The following is a 24,238-nucleotide window of genomic DNA, read 5'->3' as shown; positions in this document are numbered from 1 at the left end:
GATACAGTGGTGACCTAGGAGCTGATAATCTAGTGGTGATAGACGATAAACAAACAGACCAACACATATAGAAGATATTACCAGTTGCCATCCAGTTGGTTCTGACTCATGGCAACCCATGTGTGTCAGAGCAGAACTGTGCTCCATAGGATTTTCAGTAGCTGATTTCCAGAAGTAGATTGCCAAGTTTTTTTCCTTTTCAAACCTATAACCTTTTGGTTAGTAGCCAAGAGCATTAACTGTTTGTACCATCCAGAGACTCCATAAAAAATGTTAGGTGGTAATAAATGCTAGGAAGAGGAGTAAGTATTGGTAAGTGGATAGTGAGTGATACTGTGTGGAGGGGGGTAATCAGGAAAGTTTCTCTGACAGGGGAGGCATTTGAGTAGAGCTCTGAGGGAAGTGAGCCAAGTGGATATCCAGGAGATGATGGTTTCAGGCAGCAGTAACTAAGGCACAAGCCCTGAGGTAGGAGCAAGCTAGGCATGTTCAAGCAACAGAAGGAAGAAACATGTGGTTGGAGGGTCAAGTGGGGATTAGAGGTAGGAGATGAGTCCAGAAAGGTCAGCAGGAGCCAAACTGGCCATAGCAGGGCTTTGGATTTTATTCTAAATGTAATAGGAAAAAAAAAAAAAAAAGGAAGTCACTGAAAAGTTTTAAACAAGGAAGTGGCGTTATCTGATTTCAGTTATAAAATGTGGCTGTGGTTATTGTGTGTAGAATATGCTATAGGCAGGCTTCAGGAGTCTTTTGTAGTCTGGATTAAAGGTGATAGTTGTTTGAACCAAAGAGCAGTGGTAGAGGTGACAAGAAGAGATCAAAGTCTGGGTATATTTTGAAGGTACAGTTTGGCAAGTTTGCTGATGATGTTGTAAGAGACAGAGGGAGTTAAGGATGACTTCCACGGCTGTTGGTCTGAGGACTTGTTAGTTGCTGTTGAGTTGAGGACTTGTTAGTGGTCAAGTTGATTCATCCATGTTTTTGAATGAATCAGCAGTTCTTACCTTTTATTACTGAGTAGCATTCCATCATCTGCATGTACTGTGGTTTATCCATTTCCTGTTGAAAGACTTGTGTTGTTTCTAGTACAGGTTTTTATGAAAACATAAGGAACATGTGGCCGGTTGTCATTTCTCTTGGGTAAATACCTAGGAATTGGACTGTTGGGTCATATGATAAATATATGTTTAATTTACTTTAACTGCCAAGTTGTTTTCCAGAAGGAGTGTACCATATTATATTTCCACTATCAATATGTGAACATTCTGGTTGTTCCATAATCTTGCCAGCACTTGGTAGGATTTGTCCGTCTTCCCTTTTTTCATTATTATTAATTTTTAAGTTGAGGTATAATTCACATACCATAAAATTCACCTTTTCATGGTATATATTCGGTGGTTTTTAGTATGGTCACAAAGTTATATAGCCAACTATCATTACTATCTAATTCTAGTACTTTTTCATCACCCCCAAAAAGAAACCCTGTACCCATTATCAGTTACCCCTAATTCTCCCTTTCTCCTAATCCCTGGCAACCACTTTCTCTCCCTGTGGATTTGCCTGTTCTGGACATTTCCTGTAAGTGGAATCGTACAATATGTATCCTTTTGTGGCTTCTTTCGCTTTCACTTAGCATAATGTTTTCAGGGTTCACCCATGTTGTAGCATATATCAGTACTTCATTTCTTTTTTTTTGGTACTTCAGTTCTTTTTTTGGCTGAATAACACTCCATTCTGTGACTGTACCACATTTTGTTTATCCATTCATAAGTTGATGGGTTGTTTCCACTTCATGGCTATTGTGAATAATGCTGCAGTGAACATTGTGTACAAGTTTGTGTGTGGACATATGTTTTCAGTTCTCTTAGATAGGACCTAGGAGTGGAATTGCTGAGTCATATGGTAACTTTCTGAGATACTGTCAAACTTTTCCACAGTGGCTATGCAGTTGCCATTTTACATACTCACTAGCAGTGGGGATTCTTTTAATCCTCAGCTGAGAGTGAGGATCAGGAGGGTGAGGATTTGGGTTCAAGCAAAAAGGAAAAAGTATGAAATAGTCATTTAGGAGAGTAGAAGAGAGATTAGACGTGAAAAATCTTGATAGGATTGCTGGTTCCGCAAAGTGCCATTAAGGGCCCACTGGAGGTTGGTGGTCATGGATTCAAAAAAAAAACAAACAAAAACTTTTTAACTAGATAAAAAGGTGGAAGGAAAGACAACACACAATATAGGGAAAGTCAGCACAGCTTTACTAAGGCAAAGCCATAGAAGCTTTCTAGACACAACCAGATACTTTGAAGGACTAAGTTAATGGGGCTGAGGGCTGGGGACCATGGTCTCGGGGGACATCTAGGTCAGTTGGCATATCATAGTTCATAAAGAAAATGTGCTACACCCTACATTGGTGAGTCGTATGTGGGGTCTTAAAAGCTTGTGAGTGGCCATCTAAAAAAATAAATATATTGGTCCCATCATGTTCGGAGCAAAAGAGACTGAGGAAAACCAAAGACACAAAGGAAGTATTAGTCCAAAGGACTAATGGACCACGTGAACCACAGCCTCCACCAGCCTGAGCCCAGAACAACAAGATGATGCTGGGCTACCACCACCAACTGCTCTGACAGAGATCACGATAGAGGGTTCAGGACGGAGCGGGAGAAAAATGTACAACAAAATTAAAGTTTACAAAAAAAGACCAGACTTATTGGTCTGACAGAGACTGGAAGAACTCCCGAGACTATGGCCCCTGTACACCCTGCTAACTCAGAACTGAAGTGACTCCTGAAGTCCACCTTTCAGCCAAAGATTAGACAAAGATTATAAAACAGAAAATAACACACGTGAGGAATGTACTTCTTAGTTCAATCAAGTTTATGAGACCAAATGGGCAACACCTACCCAAAAGCAAAGATGAGATGGCAGGAAGGGGCAGGAAACTTGGACAGATGGATATGGGGAACCTGGGGTGTAAAACGAAAGGGAGAGAGTGCAGATATATTGCAGGGATTACAACCAGTGTCACAAAACAATTTGAGTATAAATTTTTGAGTGAGAAACTAATTTGTGCTGTAAACTTTCATCTAAAACACGATAAAATTATAAGAAAAAAGGAACTTTATTTTAGAAGACATTTAGATTTATTAAAAAATTGCTAAGGTAGTACAGAAAGTTCCCATATACTCCACACCTAGTTTCCCCTACTGTTACCATCTTGTATTTGTTGTTGTTAGGTCCTGTCGAATTGATTCTAACTCACAGGGACCCTACAGAACAGAGTGGAACTGCCCCATAGAGTTTCCAAGGAGTGCCTGGTGGATTCAAACTGCTGACCTTTTGGTTAGCAGCCGTAGCACTTAACCACTACGCCACCAGCATTTCCTCTGACTCATAGTGACCCTAATTAATAAACCAATGTTAATATATTATTATTAACTAAAGTTCATACTTTAGTCAGATTTACTTAGTTTTCCTCTAATGTCCCTATTCTGTTCCAGGATCCCATCCAGAATACCACATTGTATTTAGTTGTCATGTCTCTTTGGGTTCCTGGGTACAGGCGTGGAGAATGTGGAGTCTAACTAGGGTTGGGATTTACCCAGGCAGTTATGGAGAGAAAGAGGGGCCAGAGAGTTGAGAGTATATACTTAAGTAAGTGAGCTTAAAGGATGGGAAGATTTCCAGGATCAGAGTGAGGGTGGGGAGTAGGCAGAAGGAACAGAGTGAGCAAAGACGTTCTGGGCTGAAAGAACATAGTGTTTCTGAGGATATAGCGAGGGAACAGATCAGAGGTGGCGGGAGATTCAGCTAAAAAAGGAGATTTTAAGCAGAGGAGAGGCATGGTCAGATTCCTCTTAGGAATTGAAAAGTGGTGGTGTTTTTTTCATTCACCAAATATTTACTGAGTGTCTCTGTATTGGGTCCTCTGCCAAGCACTGGTAGAGGGATGTGGGAGTTGTAGGGATGAACTGGATGTTCAGTTATCACTGGCAAGAAATGACCCGGATAGAGGAGATATGAATTCAAGACATTTCCTGATTAGAAGTGTCAGAAATTGATTAATGGAAGTCATGAGGGGGTGGGGAAAGGGTTAAGGCATCCAGAACAGCAGTTTTCTGCAGCTTCGTAGTCAGCCCATTGTTTTTCACAAAATACATCTTCCATCCCCATCCCATCTCCAGTAAAGGCCAGGGATGGCTTAGAATGTTACTTTGTGCATAGAAAGAAGTCTTTTGGCTCTGGTGTGTGCCCTGAACCAAAAATAGAGACATGCTCTGATTGTTGAAATAAAATGAGTGCTGTGCATTGTAGAAGGACTGTTTATGTAGGTAATAATCTGGAAGCCACCTGAATGTCTAACTCCTGAGGGGAAGTTTAGGCAAATTCAGGGTTAGCCGCTAGGTGGACTAGTAGGTGGCTTAAGACAAAACACACCTCTGTGGGTGTGTTGTCACTACAAAGACATGTACATGTGAAGTCAAATTAACAGCAGAAGGCTCTGACTGGGTCAGAAGATTAGACACTAAACTTGGTTTTACATCGTCTTCGCCACTTTTTTTTTTTTTTAGTTGTCCTTTAGGTGAAAGTTTGTAGTTGAAGTCAGTTTCTCATACAAAAATTTATACACATATTGTTATGTGACCCTAGTTGCTCTCCCTATAATGTGACAGCGCACTCCTCCTTTCCACCCTGGATTTCCCGTGTCCATTCAACCAGCTCCTGTCCGTTTCTGCCTTCTCATCTTGCCTCGTGTATCTACTTGAGCTAAGAAGCACACTCCTCACGAGTATGATTTTATATCTTATAGTCCAGTCTCATCTTTGTCTGAAGAGTTAGCTTTGGGAATGGTTTTAGTTCTAGGTTAACAGAGAGTCTGGGGCCCATGGCTTCTGGATTCCCTCCAGTCTCAGTCAGACCATTAAGTCTGGTCTTTTCGTTAGAATTTGAGTTCTGCACCCTACTTTTCTCCTGCTCCATCAGGGACTCTCTGTTGAGTTCCCTGTCTGGGCAGTCATTGGTGGTAGCTGAGCACCATCTAGTTCTTCTGGTCTCAGGCTGATGGAGTCTCTGGTTTATATGGCCCTTTCTGTCTTAGCCACTCTTTTTGAGTAGGGTGTGGTAAAGATCGGGTACTCACCTTGTATATAAACAGTTTATAAACCCTAGAGTAAGATACACTTGCTATTTATTAATAGCCCTGTGGTTGAACGCCGACTGGTGAAGTGAAATTCATAGGGAGATTGTTATCTTTTCTGCTTCCTCTTTTTTTTTCCTGTGAAATTTCATCAGCTCACGAAATTGGTATGTGTGTGGGACTAAACAGATTTCTGCAAGAGTCGTCTGGCTGCTCTAATTTAAGCATGTGCAGAGTATGTGATGTTGGTCTGCTTAATTTTAATCAAAAGCAGCCAAGAAGCGGAGCAGCAGGCTTTCCTGGGACTTGAAGTCATATACTACGGACAAGTCAACATTGTGTCCCTTCCTTCATAAGACCTGGACTCTCCTCTGTCTTTCTGGACATGCATGTGGAGTCATTCCCCGCTCATTTGGTGTGAGCTCCAGTCTCCCACAGCTTTACCCTTCTTGGTGGAGCCCTATGGTAGATTGGTTTATCTGGTACCTTAGAGCAGTGTTTCTCAAACTTAAGAACATGAGGACAGGTGCCTTCAGCTCCAAATGCCCACACTTGGCTAGAGATTCCACTTTGAGAAACCACAGCGTTCAAGCAAAATGCTACTGTTAATTATCTATTGCTGTGTAACAGAGTTCCTAAAACCTAGTGGCCTGAAACAACAATGAATGTTTACTGTCCTTTCAGTGTCTGTGGGTCAGGAATTCAGGAGCAGCCTAACTGGGGAGTTCTGGCTCCGAGTCTCTCATGAGATTGCCGTCCAAGCTGGCTCACTCACGTAGCTGGCGAGTTGGTGCTGATTGCTGGCAGTAAGCATCAGTTACTTGCCATGGGGACCTTTCTACCGGGCATCTTGAGTGTCCTCGTAACATAGCACCTGGCTTCCCCCAGAAGAGGGAACCCAAGAGAGTACAAGGCGTAGACAGCAGTGCTTTTTATGACCCAGCTTTGGAAGTCCTATACTCACTTCCGCCGTGGTCTGTGTATTAGAAATGTCATTAAGTCTGGCTACTTTCAAGGCGAGGAGAATTAGGTTCCACGTTTTGAAGGAGGAAGTTTTAAATTTCCAGACATATTATAAAACCACTGCAGCTACTGTCTGGAGGCGATCATATTAAAACACATGCCACAATCCTTTGGTAATACTTGATTATACACATGGTGGTCATCTTGATTAGTGCATCTCAAGCTTTTTCATGTTATTGCTCATTTGTAACCCATTTGCAGCACTTCAGCTTAGAAGATTTGATATGATATAAATGGTTCAGGTTATGGAAAAGCACAAATGAAACATTTCTCATAGAGACCTTTTGGACCACTAGCTCTGTGTCCATCAACACACAGTGGTCCATGGACTCCTCTTGAGAAACACTCATGTAGGGCCCAGCTGCCCATCCGTAAGGTTTCTGCTTAGCTCTACACAGAGCTGCTGTCCTTTCTCCACCTTCTTTTCCTTGCCCTCATTTGTGCTTTCATCCCCCTGGACCTATACTGATTTACTCATATTGCACCCTCTCCTAGAAACACTCTCCAGCCCCACGTCTTCTTGATAACCTGAAAACACTTACTCATCCTTCAGAGTGATCAGATATTCCCTCTTCACTGGTGTTGTCTTGGCCTCTCCTCCCTTCCTCTCTCTCTGCCCTAGACCGGCCTTTTGTGCCTCTGTACTCTATCTTAAGTAATTTTCTGTTGTTGTACCTGTGATACTTAACTTCAGTTATTTGTGCATATAGGCACGTGTTCATTTCCCTGTGGTAGGCCCTGGGGATACTGTAGTGAATAAGAGGGACACAGCTCCTGTGTCTGGGAATACCTATAGTCTCCTGGAGAGCAGGCCGTAAACATAAATAAGTAAACAGAAGACTGAAATTATTACAGATTGGGGTAAATGCTATGAAGGAAGCAAGCAGAAAACTGACACAGAATGGGAGGAGAGGAGGCTCCTTGAGAAGGTGTAGTCAGGACTTCTGAGGCTATAGGAGGATGAAGATGTTGCTTGAAAGAATGGGCAGTAGGGAGTGTTTCAGGTAAAGGGAGCAGATGAGTATGGGAAGGTATGCGATGTGTCTGAAGAATTAAAAGGACAGTGTGTCTTGTAGCATAGGGTCTGTGTCCCTCTGCCAGCTTCTGTGATCAGACATCTTAACAGATTTGGCTGTATTTCCAAAACACAGCACACTTCCTAGCCCAGAGTAGGCACTGAGAAAATGTCTGTAGGATCAGTGAATTTCTCTTCCTCAAGTTTTTATTCATTTTTCTTGTTCCCTTCTGTTTGATACTGGCCACACTGGCCTTCTGTAGCTTGTTGGTTGGCTTAGTAACCAGTCACAAAACTTGCTTAAAATAAAGTCATTGTAGTAACCTAGTTTACTATGAAGCTTTGGTTATCTCTCTTTTTTAATTTGAATTTTGGATAAATGTAAGTTTTTGACACTTTTTGGTCTTCGGAAAAAAGCTGTTTTGTGACTAATTGGGTCATGGTGATTTCAGCACTTGTTCATGTTTTCTCTGACAGGTCTCACACTGAGGTTGGTTTGTCTCCTTGACATCAAAAATGTGGATATCATTGGTTTATTTTGATGATTCACCTTGATTCGTGTGTGTATTCCTTTTGCTGTTTTGTAGCTCAAGATATTCATAATCAAGTCTTTTAAAAAAGTGTATTCAGTGAACATTTATTGACTGTCTAGTATATGTAGTGGAAACCTTGGTGGTGTAGTAGTTAAGAGCTATGGCTGCTAACCAAAAGGTCGGCAGTTCAGATCCACCAGGCGCTCCTTGGAACTCTATGGGGCAGTTCTACTCACTCTGTCCTATAGAGTCGCTATGAGTTGGAATGAGCTCGATGGCGACGGGTTTGATTTTTTTGGTTTAGTATATGTAGTACACTCTGGGAAAAATTTAAACAGGTGGCAAACACTTCTCATCTCTCAAGGTTCAGTCCAAATGCTAAGTTTCCTCTAAAACTGATTTCTCAACCTTCCAGTACCTGTTAATAAAATTGGGACTCTGATAAAAAAAAGTTGAAGGTAGGCTCCTGCTCAGTTGCTGTCTCTGAAGAAGTTGAGAAGAGGAAGATGGTTTGGCTAACTTAAGAGGTTGGGAGGTGAGTGGTAGGAAATATATTTTAGAAAGAGAAGGGGCTGTTAGGTGCTTTAGAAGCAGATAGGAGAGAACTTGGAGAAACCTAGATTCTCCAGCTTAGGCAGGCCGTGGAGAAATAGTGCCTCTTTTCTGTCTGGTCGAAGTTGTGGGGTGTAGGTGAACTCTGGGTAATTCTAGAGCTATGTTCCTTTACTCTTTTCCCTACAGAGACCAAGAACAGTCTTGGTCGTGTGTTCCAAGAGTATTCTTGGTCTCTTTGCTTGTAAACAAGAGTGGAGAATACCAAGGAACCCATCAGAATCATCGAAACTTTTCTTTGGGCCCTTCCGACCCTAGGGACCCTGATATTTGGTAATTTTGTATTTCCAGGACCTAGCAGTATATTATAATACAAACTCAGGAGTGTTTGTTGAATAATGTAACAATAGCATATAGTTCCTGCCCCATAGAGTACTTAGTGTTTATATTAGTCATTTAAAGATCCTGTGACTTGAGTTTGAGACCTTTTTATTGAATATTGAGCTTTTTCTTCAAAGAAAAACTGTTGATTTTGAACACTTAAATTGTATCTGATGACTATTTCAAACTTTATTATTAGTTTAGGCAAAATTAACTCAAGAAGTCAAGAGGCAGTAGTTGCACAAAATTGTGAATATACTAAATGTCATGGAATTGTTCACTTTAAAATGGTTAATTTTATGTTATATACATTTTACTCAATTAAAAAAAACCTTAGAAAGATGATATCATTTAGTAACTAAGAAATAAACATCACCATTTAAATAATTAAAAAAAAAAAAGTGCACAACTTGACCCAGACTAGTAACCGTAGAAGTGATGGAAGAGACAAATAAAGAATTACCTTCAGAAAAGGCTCCAGAATAGGTGATTTTATATAAAATGAAATGAAGCTTTAGGCTAGCATAGCCTGATACTGAAACTGGGCAGGAAGGGCATAATGCAATGAAACTGTGGACAAATCTCACTTATGAAAGAAATATAAATTTTGTCAATAAAATATTAGAAAAGTAGACACTTATTAAATGAATGATACTCTGTGACTTAATATGACTTATTCTAAGCGGGTAATGATAAGTTTAGGAAATCTTTTAATTCATTCTTTTTTTTTTTATTAACTTTTATTGAGCTTCAAGTGAACGTTTACAAATCAAGTCAGACTGTCACATATAAGTTTATATACACCTTACTCTGTACTTCCGCTTGCTCTCCCCCTAATGAGTCAGCCCTTCCATAATTCATTCTTTTATAGAATAAAAGAAAAAAGCTATATAATCATATTGACAGAGGCTGAGAATGTATTTGATAAAATTCTCAAAATTTTTTTTTTAAATAATTTGTTGTTGAGAATATACCCAGTAGAACATACTCTAGTTTGACAATTTCTATGTGTACAGTTTAGCGACATTGATTACATTCTTCACGTTGTGCAACAATTCACTCCTTTTCTGAATTGTTTCTCCCCCATTAATGTAAACTCACTGCCCCCTGAGTTTCCTATCTAATCGTTGAAGTTGTTATTGTCAATTTGATCCCACATAGATCTTAAATGATGACAGTGCTCAAGGCCGACATTCTCTACTAGTTAAGCTAAACTATTGTTTTTATTTTAAGAAGACTTCAGGGAATATTTTTGGTTTAAGGTTTAAAAATTATCTCAGGACAGTATTTTGGGGGTTTGTCCAGCCTCAATAGCTCCAGAAAGCCTGGATTCAATGGCAATTTGAAATTTTGATCAAAATCCTTTTGATCAAAATTCTTCTGTAGAATCTTTGGCCAAAATCAGAATTATTTCTTGATGAACCCTTGGTAAATTGGGTATGGAAGGAAACTTCATGAACTTGATTAAAGGTATTAATTAGAAACCTTTAGCAAGCTTCATACCTAATGAAGAAACAACGGAGACATTTTCACTACAGACAAGGATACTATCCCTGCTAATTTTCAGCATCATCTTAGATGCTGTGATAGCACAAGGAAAAATAAATGACATGTATCTGTATTGAAAATGAAGTAAAATAATAATAATTTGAATACAATATGATAGTCTACCTGGGAAATGCAAGGGAATTAATTGAATAGAACAGGTTTCTAATAGAGTTTGAATAGGTTCAGAAAACAAAACAAGGTAACAAAGTGTACAATGAGAATTATTGCTTCTTCTCCTTTCTCCATCTTTCCTGTCCCCTTCTATCACCTATAGATAACCAATCCTCCCCCCTCAGCCGCCCCAGGTGTCATTGATTATTTTATGGGCTTGTCTGTTGTTTGGCTGGAAGGTGGTGTCTAGGAATGGCTTCTGTTCCAGGTCAGAAGGTTGTCTTAGGGCCATAGTCTCGGGATTCATCCAGTCTCTGTCAGACCAGTAAGTCTGGTCTTCTTTGTGAATTTGTTTCACGTTTTTCTCCGTCTCTGTCCGGGACCCTCTGTTGTGATTCCAGTCAGAGTGAAGATAACCAGTTTTATTAGTTTCTGTGTACTCTTCTAGTGTTTTTATTTAAATACAAACAAAAATATATATTCTTGTTTTCTTCTTGTCTAACACAAAAAGTAGCATACAATATGCACAGTTCTGTAGCTTGCTTTTGTTTCTTTTAAACTTAACAGTATGCCTTTGAATCTTTGTATCATTTCATAGTATGTGTCTTTATTCTTTTTTACAACTGTGTAATATTCCATTTTGTGGATGTGTTACAGCATAATGTAAACACAATAATCATGCAGCTGTTGGTTGATGCCTACCTACTGAATACTTTTTTAAACTTTTAATTAAAAAATTTAATTTAGTTTTACTTATACAATTAATATGTGACTGAATCTTTGTAAAAATCCAATCAAGCAAATCGCTTGCTCATTCCCAATGCCTCATTCCCTCTCTAGAGCTAATTTTTGTAATCAGTTTGGTGTTTTATATCTGCTCCTTGCTGGCTGATATTCCCATTGGCTACAGACGTGACTCTCGGTTGCAATGTTAGTTTGAAAACCAGAGTTACAGTCATTGCTGTTGAAGCTGTAAATTCTCTCTTCTGCCTATGCAAATTCTGTTCGTGTCTCCTCTTTTTTTGTTTAATCTTGCCTCACCTTCTCCAGCTCCGCTTATGGTTGTCCACATATTTAGGTTGAAGGAATAAAATAAAAATTTTTGTAGGTAAAAAGCAATTGATTATCAGCAGTCTTTTTTTGCTTCAGCCTAATAGTTTTAAAGCTTAATTTGTTCGTGTGCCTAGTTCTCCTCAAGGGCAGTAACCGGAGCACAAATGTCTTTATAATCCCTTCTAAGACCTGGAATTGACTGACTAGATCAAAGGTACTTAATAAAGTCCTGTTGACTGATAAAGCTGAGCTGCCTCCAAGACAGCCAGCAATTGTGATCTACCAAGTCTTACCGAGTTGATTTCTAAGATGGTCTTTGCTTCCTCTTTCTTCTCTGCAGTGCAATTAAGTCTCTTCTTACCCATGAGAGGAGTCCCTGGATTAAGTGCTTGACTTCTAACTGAATGATTCGAACCCGCCAGAGTAGCCTTGGACCTGGTGGTCTGCTTCCAAAAGGTCACAGCCTTAAAAATCCTAGAGAGCACAGTTCTACTCTGCAACATACAGGGTCATCATGAGTTGGAATCGATTCAGCAGCATCTGGTGGTACTGGTTTTCCCCATGAGTGTTTTGCATCCTCGTCACACTTTTAAGGAAGAGAGGATTACCTCCTTGTTAGGAAACCTTGCTGACCGCTTGGTGTCTGTTGAGCATCCTGAAGAGGTTTATTTAGGTTTGCAGACAGTGGGATTCCTGTGGCCAGTTTTTTGAGCAAGAGAGAAGCTTTAGACTAATGAGGGTGCAGAGGTCCTGTAGACTCTGAGTGTGTTTAGTGGAATGGTTGGCTGAGGAATCAGAGTTGATTGTGTGGATCCAGGCTTCTCAGACTTTTAGAGAGCACTAAGCAGTACAAATTCAAAAGAACTTGGGGTTTGTCCTGAGGTTGCCAGTGTTTTATTTTGCCAAATGAGGATATTTAAAATAAGTGTCTAATTATATACTTTTTATAGTTAATCCATGCTCATGGTACAACATCAAAACATACAAAGGATATACATTGAATTAAATAAGTCTCATACTTCCTCTCCAGTTCCCTAACTATCCAGTTCCCCTCCCAAGAGGCAAACCGGGTTGCTTGATCATCCTTCCAGAGATAGCCCACGAATTTACGAACAGGTACGAATGTATTGGTTTTCTCCCCACCCCACATAAGTGGTAGTACATTCAAATATCATTCTGTATCTTGGGATCCATTCCCCATCTTACCATAACCATCTCTTTATATTAGTATATAGAGAACTGCATCATCCTTTTTAATGGCCGCATAACGTTAGTAAGGGTATTAAAAACAATTACCACTGTCTTAATTTTTTTAGAAGTATATTTAAACACCAAGAAGAAAAAAAATGTGATTTTATTGTAAAGAACAGTTCTGTAAATTAATCTAGCAATATGAAAAATTAATTCCCTGCATTGGTCCAAAGAGCTGTTTGAAATCTGTTGCTAGAGATAGCAAATTATTAAAGAAAGGACAGATCGTGATATTTTAAGGAGAGTCAGTAGTCTGTGATGGGCTGAATGAATGAGAGGGCAAGAGGTATATAATTGGGATATCTGTACCCTCCCCATTTTACAGAGTGAATGGATTTAGGGAATTCTTTCTGGTCTCCTACAGTTATACCACTCAGTTCGTCAGATCAAATAATTAGTCATTCTGCTGTCAAGATATTTTGTATTTATAGCAGCTGTATGTTGGTTGGATTGTAGTAGAGAGACTGCTTTCAGGGTTGTTTATTCCTTCTGTTAATACTTTTTGAACAATTATTGTATGCATAGCACTATGAGAAATTTTGAAAAGCATACCCTGTCAGCCTTGTGTGAGGAATGCCCACCTGAAGTGATGGGGCCTCAACTTGACGGTGGCTGAAATTGGAAAGGGTAGTTGGAGTCTGAGAGCCTTGGAATTGAAGAATTGATAGGACATGTGACCTTTGGGAAGAATAGGGAGGATGGAATTCATTTGCTGAACATTTATTGAGTAGCCGGTGTGTGCAAGGTACTGTGATAGGTCAATGACAAGCTAACTGCCTTAGAGGATAATAGCGTAGGATTGTGGAGGACACAGTACATAGAACAAGAAAGCTGTCCTGTCATTTAGGTAGCACATATTTATTAGGGCAGCACTGTACTAGGTGTTGGATGCAAGAAAGGATGGAAATGGTGCAAATCCAAGTGGAAGGGAGAAAATATGGGTAGAATCCAAATTTTCTCAAGTCAGTGTAGCAGCCTGATTAATAAAGTTGTATTTAAGAGAACAATTGCATACAATTTTATTTTAAACTTTTTATTTATTTTTGGAATGAATAATATATTTACATGGTTGAAAAATAAAGTCTTAAAAGGTATATTGCAAAGTTGCCCTCCTACTTTCACTCCCCCGATACCCAGTTCCCCTCTCGTATCAGTCAGCTTTCATTGCTGAAAACAAACCAGTCTGGGTATTTTAACCACAAATAGATTTAACACAGAGAATTGGGTACTTACAAAGTTGTTTGAAGTGTTGAAGGAGTGGGATTCAGGGGGCTGCCCTTAGACTATCAATTTGAAGGATCTACCACTGGAGCTGTGACCTGGAGGTCAGGAAATCATTGTTGCCGCTACTACCCCACCACTGCTGCTTGACACCCATGAAGCTGATGACTAGACATTACCAAACCCAGACCCACTGCCATTGAGTCTATTCTGACTTGTAGCAACCCTATAGGACAGAATAGAACTGCCCCAGAGAGTTTTGAAGGTTGTAAATCTTTATGGAAACAGACTGTCTGTGGAGCAGCTGATGGGTTCGAACTGCCAACCTTTTTGGTTACCAGCCAAGCACTTTAACCACTAGACCACCAGGGCTCCTTGACTAGACATTAGACCCTTGCTGTTTTAGACAAGGGCATCAGCATCACCTGGGACCTTGTTAAAAACTGTTAGGCCCTAGCCTGACCTACTTAATCAGTCTGCATTTTATCAAGATCCCCTGGTAATTTGCATGTGCATGAAGGTTTGAGAGATTCTGCATTGGTGCACAGGGTCTGGTCATCGCAACCATTAGTCTTCTTGACCTTGGTTGCCAATTGAAAGGGAGTAGGGGAAATTTAATTTTTGGTTTTTCTAACTCTCATTCTAGAAGGAGGGTAGAATGGAGGTTGAAAGAGCCCATCTACTGAACTGACCACACTTTTCCACAAGTAACCACTATAGTTTCTTGTGTATCCTTCCAGATATTTTATGCGTATATAAACATATGTGAAAATAAATTCTTTTTTCGCCTTTTTTTTTTTTTTAAATGAACAGTAGCTTACTGTATAGTATTCTGAACCTTGCTGTTTTCATTTAACATTGTATCTTGGGAGAGCTTTCCATATCATGACATGAAGAACCATTTTGCTCTTTTAACAACTCTATAATATTTCAACTCTCTGGATTACAAATTTCAAGTTGAGATTTAAAATCGAGACTGTTTAATAGAATCTGAAAGGAGCCCTGCTGGCCCAATGGTTATGCATTCGACTGCTAACCGAAAAGACCTGGCGATCTGCTCCCGTGAAGATCACAGCCTAGGAAACCCTATGAGGCAGTTCTACTCAGTCCTGTAGGGTCGCTATGAGTCAGAATCGACTCATTGGCATGCAACAACAACAACACAATCTGAGTTACATGGTCATTGTAATTTATTGACATGTGTAAAAGATAATCTAATTGTTAAATGTTTGCTTCCTGCCTCTTATGTGCTTGGGTCTTTTGCACATGTTATCTTGTTTAACTATCACTGCGACCCAAAGTACTGAATATTCTTCCTCCACATTACGGGAACTCAGGCTCTGGAAGATTAATTTGATGGTTCATAGACTAAGGAATAGCCGGGTTGGGATTTGAACCCCAACCCTGTTAACCTCCATAATCTGTGATTTGACACTATTATATGGAGCCCTTAAATGGCATGCCTTTATTTAGTACTTGGCAACCTGCTCCTTTGGAAAGAGGTTTGGAAATGTACCATTTTGGATATTTTGGGTGGTATTAAAGGCATCTCAATTTTTTTTTCTGAATCAGGTATCCAGCTCACATAGAAGACATTGACTACGAAGAAGGAAAAGTACTCATCCATTTCAAGCGCTGGAACCATCGTTATGATGAATGGTTCTGCTGGGACAGTCCTTATTTACGCCCTTTAGAGAAAATACAGCTGAGGAAAGAGGGCTTACACGAAGAAGAAGGATCTTCTGTGAGTAAGAACTCTGGGAAATTTTAGAATGAGCTGGGTCAGCTATTGGGCAGTTTGTGTTTCAGCCCTTGGTCTTCAGTGTGAAATTCAGTAGTACCTGGGGATCAATCCTCATTTAGGCCTGTAGTTGCACCTTGGTCTCTTGGGGAAATCTGAGTTTTAATTTATTCAAATGATGTGATAGTGCATAAATTATCTTGGTTGAGACTACCAAGTTGATGGTGGATAGGGACCTTGTCTCTCTTTTATACCATTGTATCCCTAGCCTCTAGAACAGTGCCTTGCATGTAGTAGGTCTTCAGTAAATATTTGTTGAATAAATCAACGAATGGTCAAATTCTAGAGCCACAGGATCACAATATTGCCAGCACTGCTGTCTGATGTTTTTTAAGCAACCATTCCACTTAGGGGACTGTGCTAGCCTCATATTCAAGATCTTTTATAAGCCCCAAAGAACTTGGAATTGAGTGAACTGTATTCCCATTTTATAAATTTTATCACTATGCCTGGAGCTTTTACTGACTTTTGAATGAAGCAATGAAGTATTAGTTTTAAGTTTTTTAAAGAGGAATTGAGATATCTGTACTAGCTCTACAGCCTTCAGATCTGTCTTAGCTCTGAATTGTTTTCCATTTTAACCCTGACCCCTGCTAGACTTCCCCAACACCCCCTCCAATATAGGATAAGGTTTAAAATGTTCCCCTTGATTATTCAACATTCATTCTACAAAATTTATCAATGCCAACTGTGTGCTGGGTATTCTAAAGGGTGCTGGAAAAACAGTATGAAATATTAAAAGTGAATAGGTGCTCCTCTTGGCTAAAGGCCTTTTAGAAGTGAGTGGTATTAAGTGGCATTAATGCTGCTTCCCTCAAGATGAGGTAGTCTCATTCCTTTTAACTTGTATATTGGGTGTGTTTTCTGGTCGTCCTGGGCTCTTAGGCTCCCTTTCAGTGCATATCCTTGACAAGGCAGGATTGTCATCAGTGCTGCCACTCCAGACCTCCCTGGCTGGGTGAAGTCTTGGGTCCCAGCTCTCCCAGTGCTGGACAGCAGAAATATCTCTCTCCATCCCAGTAGCCACCTCCTCTTCCCACTCTTATGTCAGTTCAGTCTTCTTTTATGAGTTCTGATCAGTGTGTATCCTATAAAAAGTGAATTGGTAACAGGATCTTTTTTTAAAATGTTTTTTAGGAATTTCAGATAAATGAGCAAGTCCTTGCTTGCTGGTCTGATTGTCGTTTTTACCCAGCCAAAGTCACTGCTGTTAACAAGGATGGTAAGTCATTTGAGTTGCAGTTGTTTTTACTCATGTCTTACTGGGGAGATGATAATATTAGAGTTTGATAGTATATTTTCAGTATTTATTTATTGCCTAGGAATTTTCTCTAATCAAGTTAATCAGTATGTCAGGGGTTAGAGGAGATTATAAATGGAGAGAAAGCTGGTTAAAAAGAGGGCTTTAGCCGTTTGCCCCCTAACCTTCAGTTGTTGTCTAAAACAGTCACAAAACAGTTTATCTGTCACTCATGCTGGGAATTGTGCAGGCTCTTGCAGTTTAGAAGTTCCTAATGTAACTGATGAAATAAGTCCTTAATACTCCTTTTACTAATTTGTGAATAGCCTAGAAAAGAAATGAACACGAACAAACATTTCTCACAAATACGCTTTGTGGATGCAAGGTGATTGAGGATGGTTTGTAACGTCACAGTTGGTAGTGGAAGTTGGGGCACTGCAGTTTATGGCACTGAGTGGGGATGCGTTTGCCAGGTTTTAGAACACTCGAGGACACAGGACAGGGAACTTGACCCAAAGAGGACCATTTTGCTAGTACTAAGACTGGCGGAGAGTTGTAAGATTATATGGTCAGAATCCTGGCACTCAGAGAATAGATTCTTGGGCCTTAAGTGATACGTTTTTTAAACATTTTCTACCAGGATGTTTGCAATATGTCCCTGACCCCTGACGTGAATGTTTAGAGCCTTTAGGATAAATCCCTCTCTAGGTGAGGGAATAGCAAAGGAGGGGCAGGTTGTTGAAGAAGAGTTTTGGGAGCCCTGGGAGCTGACTCATAGAGGGGTAGGTAGGGGTGTCTTGTGGAGGCAGTAAAAGTTTAGGTGCCACTGTTAGAGGCGACCGTGAAGCCAGATTGACTTTTTATTCAATAAAGTCATTTAGGTATTTATTCAGTATTATGCCCAGTGGTGGACCTTTTGCTGTCCAAGAAGTTTTGGCCTTGAGGTGGAAATTAAGTCTGAGAATGGGTTGGGTTGAAGGGGTCAAAACCAAACATACATTTGCATGTAGCAGAAATTTCCGTCTCTCTATTGTTGTATCTATCCCACCTCCTCACCCTGCCAGCTCTTAGACCAGTTAGATGTACCAGATGTCAGTTAACCTTCAGAGAGTTCTTTTGCTTCAGCCTCCAAAGCAAGGTCGTGTTTTCTAAATTGTCCAAGAAGTTAATGATCCTCCAGCTTATGGTTGATTAAGTCTTTTTGGATAGCTCCTTTTTTGCCTAAATTGCTTTTATAAGCTTGTGTTCGAAACAAAATCCTATGTTATTACTTTCCATATGTATCACATTAATGTAAAAAACTTATTTGAAGGGAAGGCAGTTAGTGAACTGACTCATATCCTTTAGTAAAATACACAGTTTACATTTTCAGATTGTAATTTTCAAGATTAATCATTCTATCCTTATTGGCTTTTAAAACCTTATGATAGGGAGTATGTGTTTTTCACATAGATATATGTGTACCTGAAAGGTCCAGTAGGTTGATTTATGCTGATGGAATCATACTCCCTTAATAATACACATTTGAGGTATGCTCCTTTGGAGGAAACGGCCTTTACATTAGGCAGAAGTTCAGGGTAGTCACAGGGGTGACTCTATGGTTAAAGGAGGTAGCAAAAAGGAGAGAACATTTCTCTTGTTCCAGTGATGCCCCAGAGCCCCATGGGGGACAGAAATGGGAGGAAGGAGATTAGGTGAGGAGATAGCAAAGGGAGAGGCAGATTGAAGGAGAAGAATAGTTTTCAGAGCCCTGGGAGCTGACTCATAGAGCCTTGTGGAGGCAGTGAAAGTTTAGGAACTGCTGTTTGCATATAGTATCTTCAGAGCCCAAGCTTGTCATCATGGATTAAAGAAAAAAAAGACCTAGTTCAGGGCAGAACGTAGCAGGTGCTGAAATAGAGCTGCTACATCAGCTACCAGGCGGAGGCAGAGCAGGATAGTGCAGATAGATCTAAAGGGTCAGAGGAACTCCTGTCTGCATTGCGCGGGTTTGTGTGGGGGTGGGGTGTGAAGCTTTTTGAAGTCATCATTTAAGGACTATAAGTAATTGGCCACGTTATTGGCCATAGCTAATTAGTGAGGATGGTGAAACTTCATCTGATGTACTTTGGACATGTTACCAGGAAGGACCAGTCCCTGGAGAAGGACATCATGCTTGGTAGAGAGTCAGGAAAAAAGAGGAAGACCCTCAATAAAATGGATTGACACAGTGGTTGCAACAGTGGTCTCAAACATAGCAAGGATTGTGAGGATGGTATGGGACCAGGCCGTGTTTGTTTCTGTTGTACATAGGCTTGCTTTGAGTCAGAACTGACTCAGTGGGACCTAACAACAATTAGGGTTTTTAAATGTCTTTTTAAACCAGGGGTTTCATCTGGTTTGAACTGGTTCAGTCATGGCTGACAAAGTGAAACCAGAGCAGACTCAGATTTTTACAACTTGGGTGATCCAGAATGATAACCGGAAAAGAAATAATTATGGATCGAAGCCCTGGAATGGGAGACTAGGAAGAGGTATAGCGAGCCCTTTCAGGAGCCTGAAGCATGAGATTGGACTATTGGCAGAACTGTGGAAAGCCATCTTTAAGGAGGGCACCGCTATTTCTGACTCTTCAAAATCTGAGGGGCAAGAGATTGGTTGCTATGTGGTGTGTATGTACACTGCCCTTGTTTTCTAAGAAGGAGATTTTTTTTTCTTTTTTTAAATATTGTATTGTTGTTTGAGATCAGGCTTCTGGCAGAGCTTTGACTCATAATTTTTCCTGTTCTGGTTCACCCAAATTTTAAAAAATTCGGGTCTGTTCTAATTTTGCTTCCTTGGCCATGACTGAACTGGGAAGAACTGGTTTGAAGCCCTGTTTTAAAATGGGGCAACCAAAGTTTTGCTTGCAAGATATTTAAAAACATCTTTTCAGTTATATGTTCCCCATGAGCTAAAATTATAGGAGGAAGAACCTTGTAATGGCTGTTCCTAAAATGATCATTTGCTTCCCTAATACGCTGGTTCTGTGAGCTGAGAATTATGTCCAGTGAAACAGAATTTTAGTTAATTGAAGGACATTGAAAATGAGTGGGGATTTCTGCCAAAACCTGTTTTCCTGAAGTCCTTGGATCTGAAGTCCTGTGTGATGTTGCTCCTTTTACTTGTTCTTGAGACTGATTGGAAGAGGAAGGAGAAATCCTGAAACGGAAAAATCAGTGGAATAGGCTGGGTGGTATTATTACTACACTGTTGATTGTGCAGAAAAGCTCAGTGAGAGCTTGGATCTGTGCGTGATTTTAAGATGAAAATACTCTTAGGTAATGTCTGTAGGGTTATATTTTATCCATGGGAGCCAGCGGGCAGTTTCTACTTCATCATGATTCATTGTAGTACTTGGAGGATTGGGAGCTACAATGCTTGACTCTCTTTTCACCTTTTCCCTGGTATTTTCTGCCCTGACTCTCTTTCATCTGTAATGGTGGCTACCACAGTTTAATGGTGTGGTGAGGAGAAGCTTTGGTGGCAAGGTGTCCCCTTTATTTCCTATAAAAGTAAATTTTGTCTTGTTGGTCCTGCTAGAAGGAGGCCAGGAATGTAGAGTAATATAGTAAATTACACACCCGGTAATTTATCTTTGGAAGGCTCTGCCTGATTTTTTGGCCACTCTTAAATCTCGTTAGTGGTTTCACTAAGGCTGAGGATTGACTGATCAGGCTGGTTGAGTGGAGGCTCTAAGAGTGGTGGAACAGTGGGGAGTCTGGCATGGTTGATCCATAACCAAACAGCAACTTGATGGTCTCTTAAGGGAGTTAGTGCTTACTTGGAAAATAGGGAGAGCAATGTCAGGTTATTTAGGCCTTTTCACCTGGAATGGCTCTTTGGCAATGGAAATTTAAAGCATCATTTAGTGTGAAGGCAGCCACATCTGGTAGCCTTGTTATATCCTCAGTCAGTGTTGAGTAGAAGAGGTTCTGCTTTCAGGGAATCTTTGTTTAGAAGCTGTCTCTGGTGAGTTCACCTCAGCCCTTTGCTGGGGCTGCCTAGCTCCCCTTTTTAACACGGGGGTGGCAGAGTCATTTGTCTGTCAGGGTCACTTGTTTGTCAGGGCTTTGTGTGCCCACTCTGCTTGCAAAGCATTTTCTGTGGGGAAAGTAAAAGTAGTTTAGTATTTACAACAGCGTGGGAGACTGTTCTTTCCTGTTGATGTGTGGCTCTTAATCTTGAGAGTGCAGGTGAGCCAGGTGGGCCAGGTCCCTCCTGCTTAAAAATATGCACATTCTTTGGTCAGACATTTTGGGCAGGTGCCTGAGGTCTGCATTGGTAACGGGATTCTGTGGAAGTAGTTTTATTTCTGTAGTCTCTGGGTGAAGCAGTTCCTGTTTTGTGCTTTCTTCATGCTGTAACTGATCCTACATTTGAAGTGTGGGGAGGTAGGCACTATGTGAACAGCTTTGAACAGTTCTGCACAGGAATAAAAGAAAGATTTAGGCCCACACATGCAGGTGCTAGCTTGATTCTTATCGTGTATGTCTGAAGTGGGGGAGGGGTTGGTGCTTCCCTTTTAAAGTGACTTGCTGAATAATAATAATTAGAATCACTTGTTGATTTCTTGCTCTGTGACAGGCCCTGTGTGAGGCAGTTTCCATATTTTATTTCGCTGAGTCTTCACACAAACATGCAAAGGTTATTGCTAACAACTCCATCCTCATTTTACAGATGAAGAACTAAGCTCACAGGGGAAACTAATGTGCTTGAGGTTACAGGGCTCTGAACGGTAGAGTTGGGATCTGAACGGAGGTCTGTGGGGCTCAAAGCTCCTGAATTGCCGTCCCCATAGTACCAGGCTGTCTCTGGAGAGAGGGGGAGGGCAGGCAGGGTTTTCCTTAGGTGGCAGGAGTTGTGAATTAGGGCCAGATGTCACAAGGGGGCATAGGGAAAGTACCTGATGTAATACTATGGCAGGTGTAGGTGGTCTGCACTCTCTGGAGCCTGTCGGTTGTAGGGTTGCTATGAGTTGGAAACCCCAGTGGCTTAGTGGTTAAGAGCTACAGCTGCTAACCATAAAGGTCATCAGTTCAAATCCACCAGGTGCTCCTTGGAAACCCTGTGGGGCAGTTCTCACTAGTAGTCGAAATCGACTTGATGGAAACGGATTTGGTTTGGTTTTTGGTTATGAGTTGGAATCGACTCTACCGCAGCGAGTTTGGTTTGGAGCCCTGGTGGTGCAGTTGTTAAGAGCTCAGGCTGCTAACCAAAAGGTGGGCAGTTGGAATCCACCAGCAGCTCCTTGGAAGGCCTATGGGGCAGTTCTACTCTGTCCTGTGGGATTGCTGTAAGTCAGAATTAACTCGATGGCGACAGGTTTGGTGGTGTCATGCGAGCCCCTAGTTGGGAGACACATTCTGATTCCAGTGCCGGCTGGATGATTGCAGGCAGTTAATTCACTGCGCTTGCTCTGGACTCATTTGAGCAGTTAGAAATCGAAGAAGGAATTGGAATAGATGAGTGTTTTGGAAATTGTTGGCCACAGAACCTGAGCCCACTGTGTAAGATTGCTAAGAAGGACAAACTTAGAGGAGGGGGAGGTGTGCTTGCAAACATGTGGGATAAAGGGCCCTGGGGTCACAGTTGTGGTAGATTCTAAGAGCAAGAGAAATCTGTCCTATTCAGAGTCATCTGTGTGTCCCTGTTTCCTTGGTCCTAGGGAAGATGAGCCGGCTAGGCGTTTCTTTTTTTGTTCTTGCTGCTTCCATTCTGCTATTGCTGTCTGCTGACAAAGCAGGTATTCTGATATGCAGAGTTCCTCACCCTCAGGCAAGGCCAGGGAGCTTTGTCTCATCTCTGGGCATGGGGCTGGGGTGCAAAAGGTAGAGGGGAAGGGGCTCCTTTAGGGAGTCTGAGGTAGGTAACCCCTGTGTCAAAGTTAGAGTAGATAAAACAGACTGCACTTTGTGTTCTGTCATTCACATATTGTTAGATGTGTTAGATCAGTGAGAGGGAAACTGATAATAAAGGAGAGCTCTGTTATCAGCCACCCACAGGAGGATTCTGTGGGAAGAGCTTCTTTTTGAGTTATACATGAAACCATTAAAGTAGATTTGGGGTCTCTCCAGAAGTGGGCCTAGGCCACTGTTGTGGGGCATATCTTTGTCCTTTCTAATTTATTGAAGCCCAAGTTAGGCTGCATTTAGCATCATCCAGGGAGAAGGTTTCAAGATGATCCTTTGTAGTCCTTTGGAAGCAAAAGGGTCAGGACTAGGATCTTGCTATCCAAGAACATGGTCCCTGAGCACCTTTGGCCATATAGTTTATGTCATTTCAGAGTGGCCAGTAGTGCTCGGTCTGTGATTTGAACTTAGACCGAGGGGTTTAGGAAATGGGCAGTGTGGGGTGGTGGGAGAAGAATTGGTCAGAGTCAGCAGACAGGCTTGGGTTCTAATTAACTGGGGCACAGCCCTGTGTCTACAGGCCTTCTTCTTGAGCCTGCATAAGGAGTAAGCTTCAAAATTTACTTCAAGTAGTTGAGCATTATTTAATGTTCTTTTGGATGTCTGTAAAAATGACAACTTTCATTTTGATGTAATTGATGCTGAACTTTTTGGTTGGTAAAATAGTTGAAAGTATAGGCTTAGGTAGTAATGGGCAATTAATATTTCAATTCCATGAGAACTGGATTCCTTTTTTTTGTTGTTGTTTAATTGTGCTTTAGTTGAAAGTTTACAGTTCAAGTTAATTTCTCATACAAAAATTTATACAGGTATTGTTATGTGACAGTAGTTGCAATTTCTATAATGTAATAGTGCGTTTCCCCTTTCTACTTGGGTGTCTAGTGCCCAGCCAACCAGCTCCCATCTCTTCCTGCCTTCTCATCCTGCCTCCTGACAGGAGCGGCCCATTTGGTCTTGTGTATCTGCTTGAACTAAGAAGTACACTCTTCACAAGTACTGTATGCTTTATAGTCCAGTCTAATCTCTGTCTGAAGAGCGAGCTTCGGGAATGGTTTTAATTCTGGGTTAACAGAGTGTCCAGGGGCCATGGCTTCAAGGGTTCCTCCAGTCTCGGTCAGACCATTAAGACTGGTCTTTTATGTGAATTTGAGTTCTGCTCCATTCTTCTCCCAGTCGCCAGGGACTGTCTGTTGTGTTCTCTGTCGGGGTGGTCGTTGGTGGTAGCTGGGTACCATCTAGTTCTTCCGGTCTGATGGAGTCTCTGGTTTATGTGGCCTTTTTGGAGAACTGGATTCTTGAAGTTTCTATCCCCTACCCCCACACCCAGGCTGGCCATAGCTGCACCATGGTTACTTGAAAAGGGTCTGTTTAGAATTCCATAGCATTGCTTGTCATTACTCCTTTGCTTGCTAACACCCTCACATTATAGGTAGGGAGAGACAGGA

The 24,238-nt window shown here is 41.0% G+C and overlaps 1 protein-coding gene across 6 annotated transcripts in view; it reads left to right on the top strand.

Annotated features, from left to right (window-relative positions):
- PHF20 (PHD finger protein 20) overlaps positions 1–24,238 on the top strand; it is a 147,156-nt gene that overhangs the window by 39,068 nt on the left and 83,850 nt on the right. For all 6 annotated transcript variants that reach the window (XM_049868735.1, XM_049868734.1, XM_049868729.1 and 3 more), the window contains 2 exons: positions 15,395–15,566; positions 16,761–16,845. In XM_049868735.1, the coding sequence (XP_049724692.1) occupies positions 15,395–15,566; positions 16,761–16,845 (257 nt within the window). The remainder of the gene's footprint in view (positions 1–15,394; positions 15,567–16,760; positions 16,846–24,238) is intronic.

Source organism: Elephas maximus, chromosome 25 (genome assembly GCF_024166365.1).
Source record: "Elephas maximus indicus isolate mEleMax1 chromosome 25, mEleMax1 primary haplotype, whole genome shotgun sequence".
Lineage (NCBI taxonomy): Eukaryota > Metazoa > Chordata > Mammalia > Proboscidea > Elephantidae > Elephas > Elephas maximus.
This window is presented reverse-complemented; position numbering and strand designations above follow the sequence as displayed.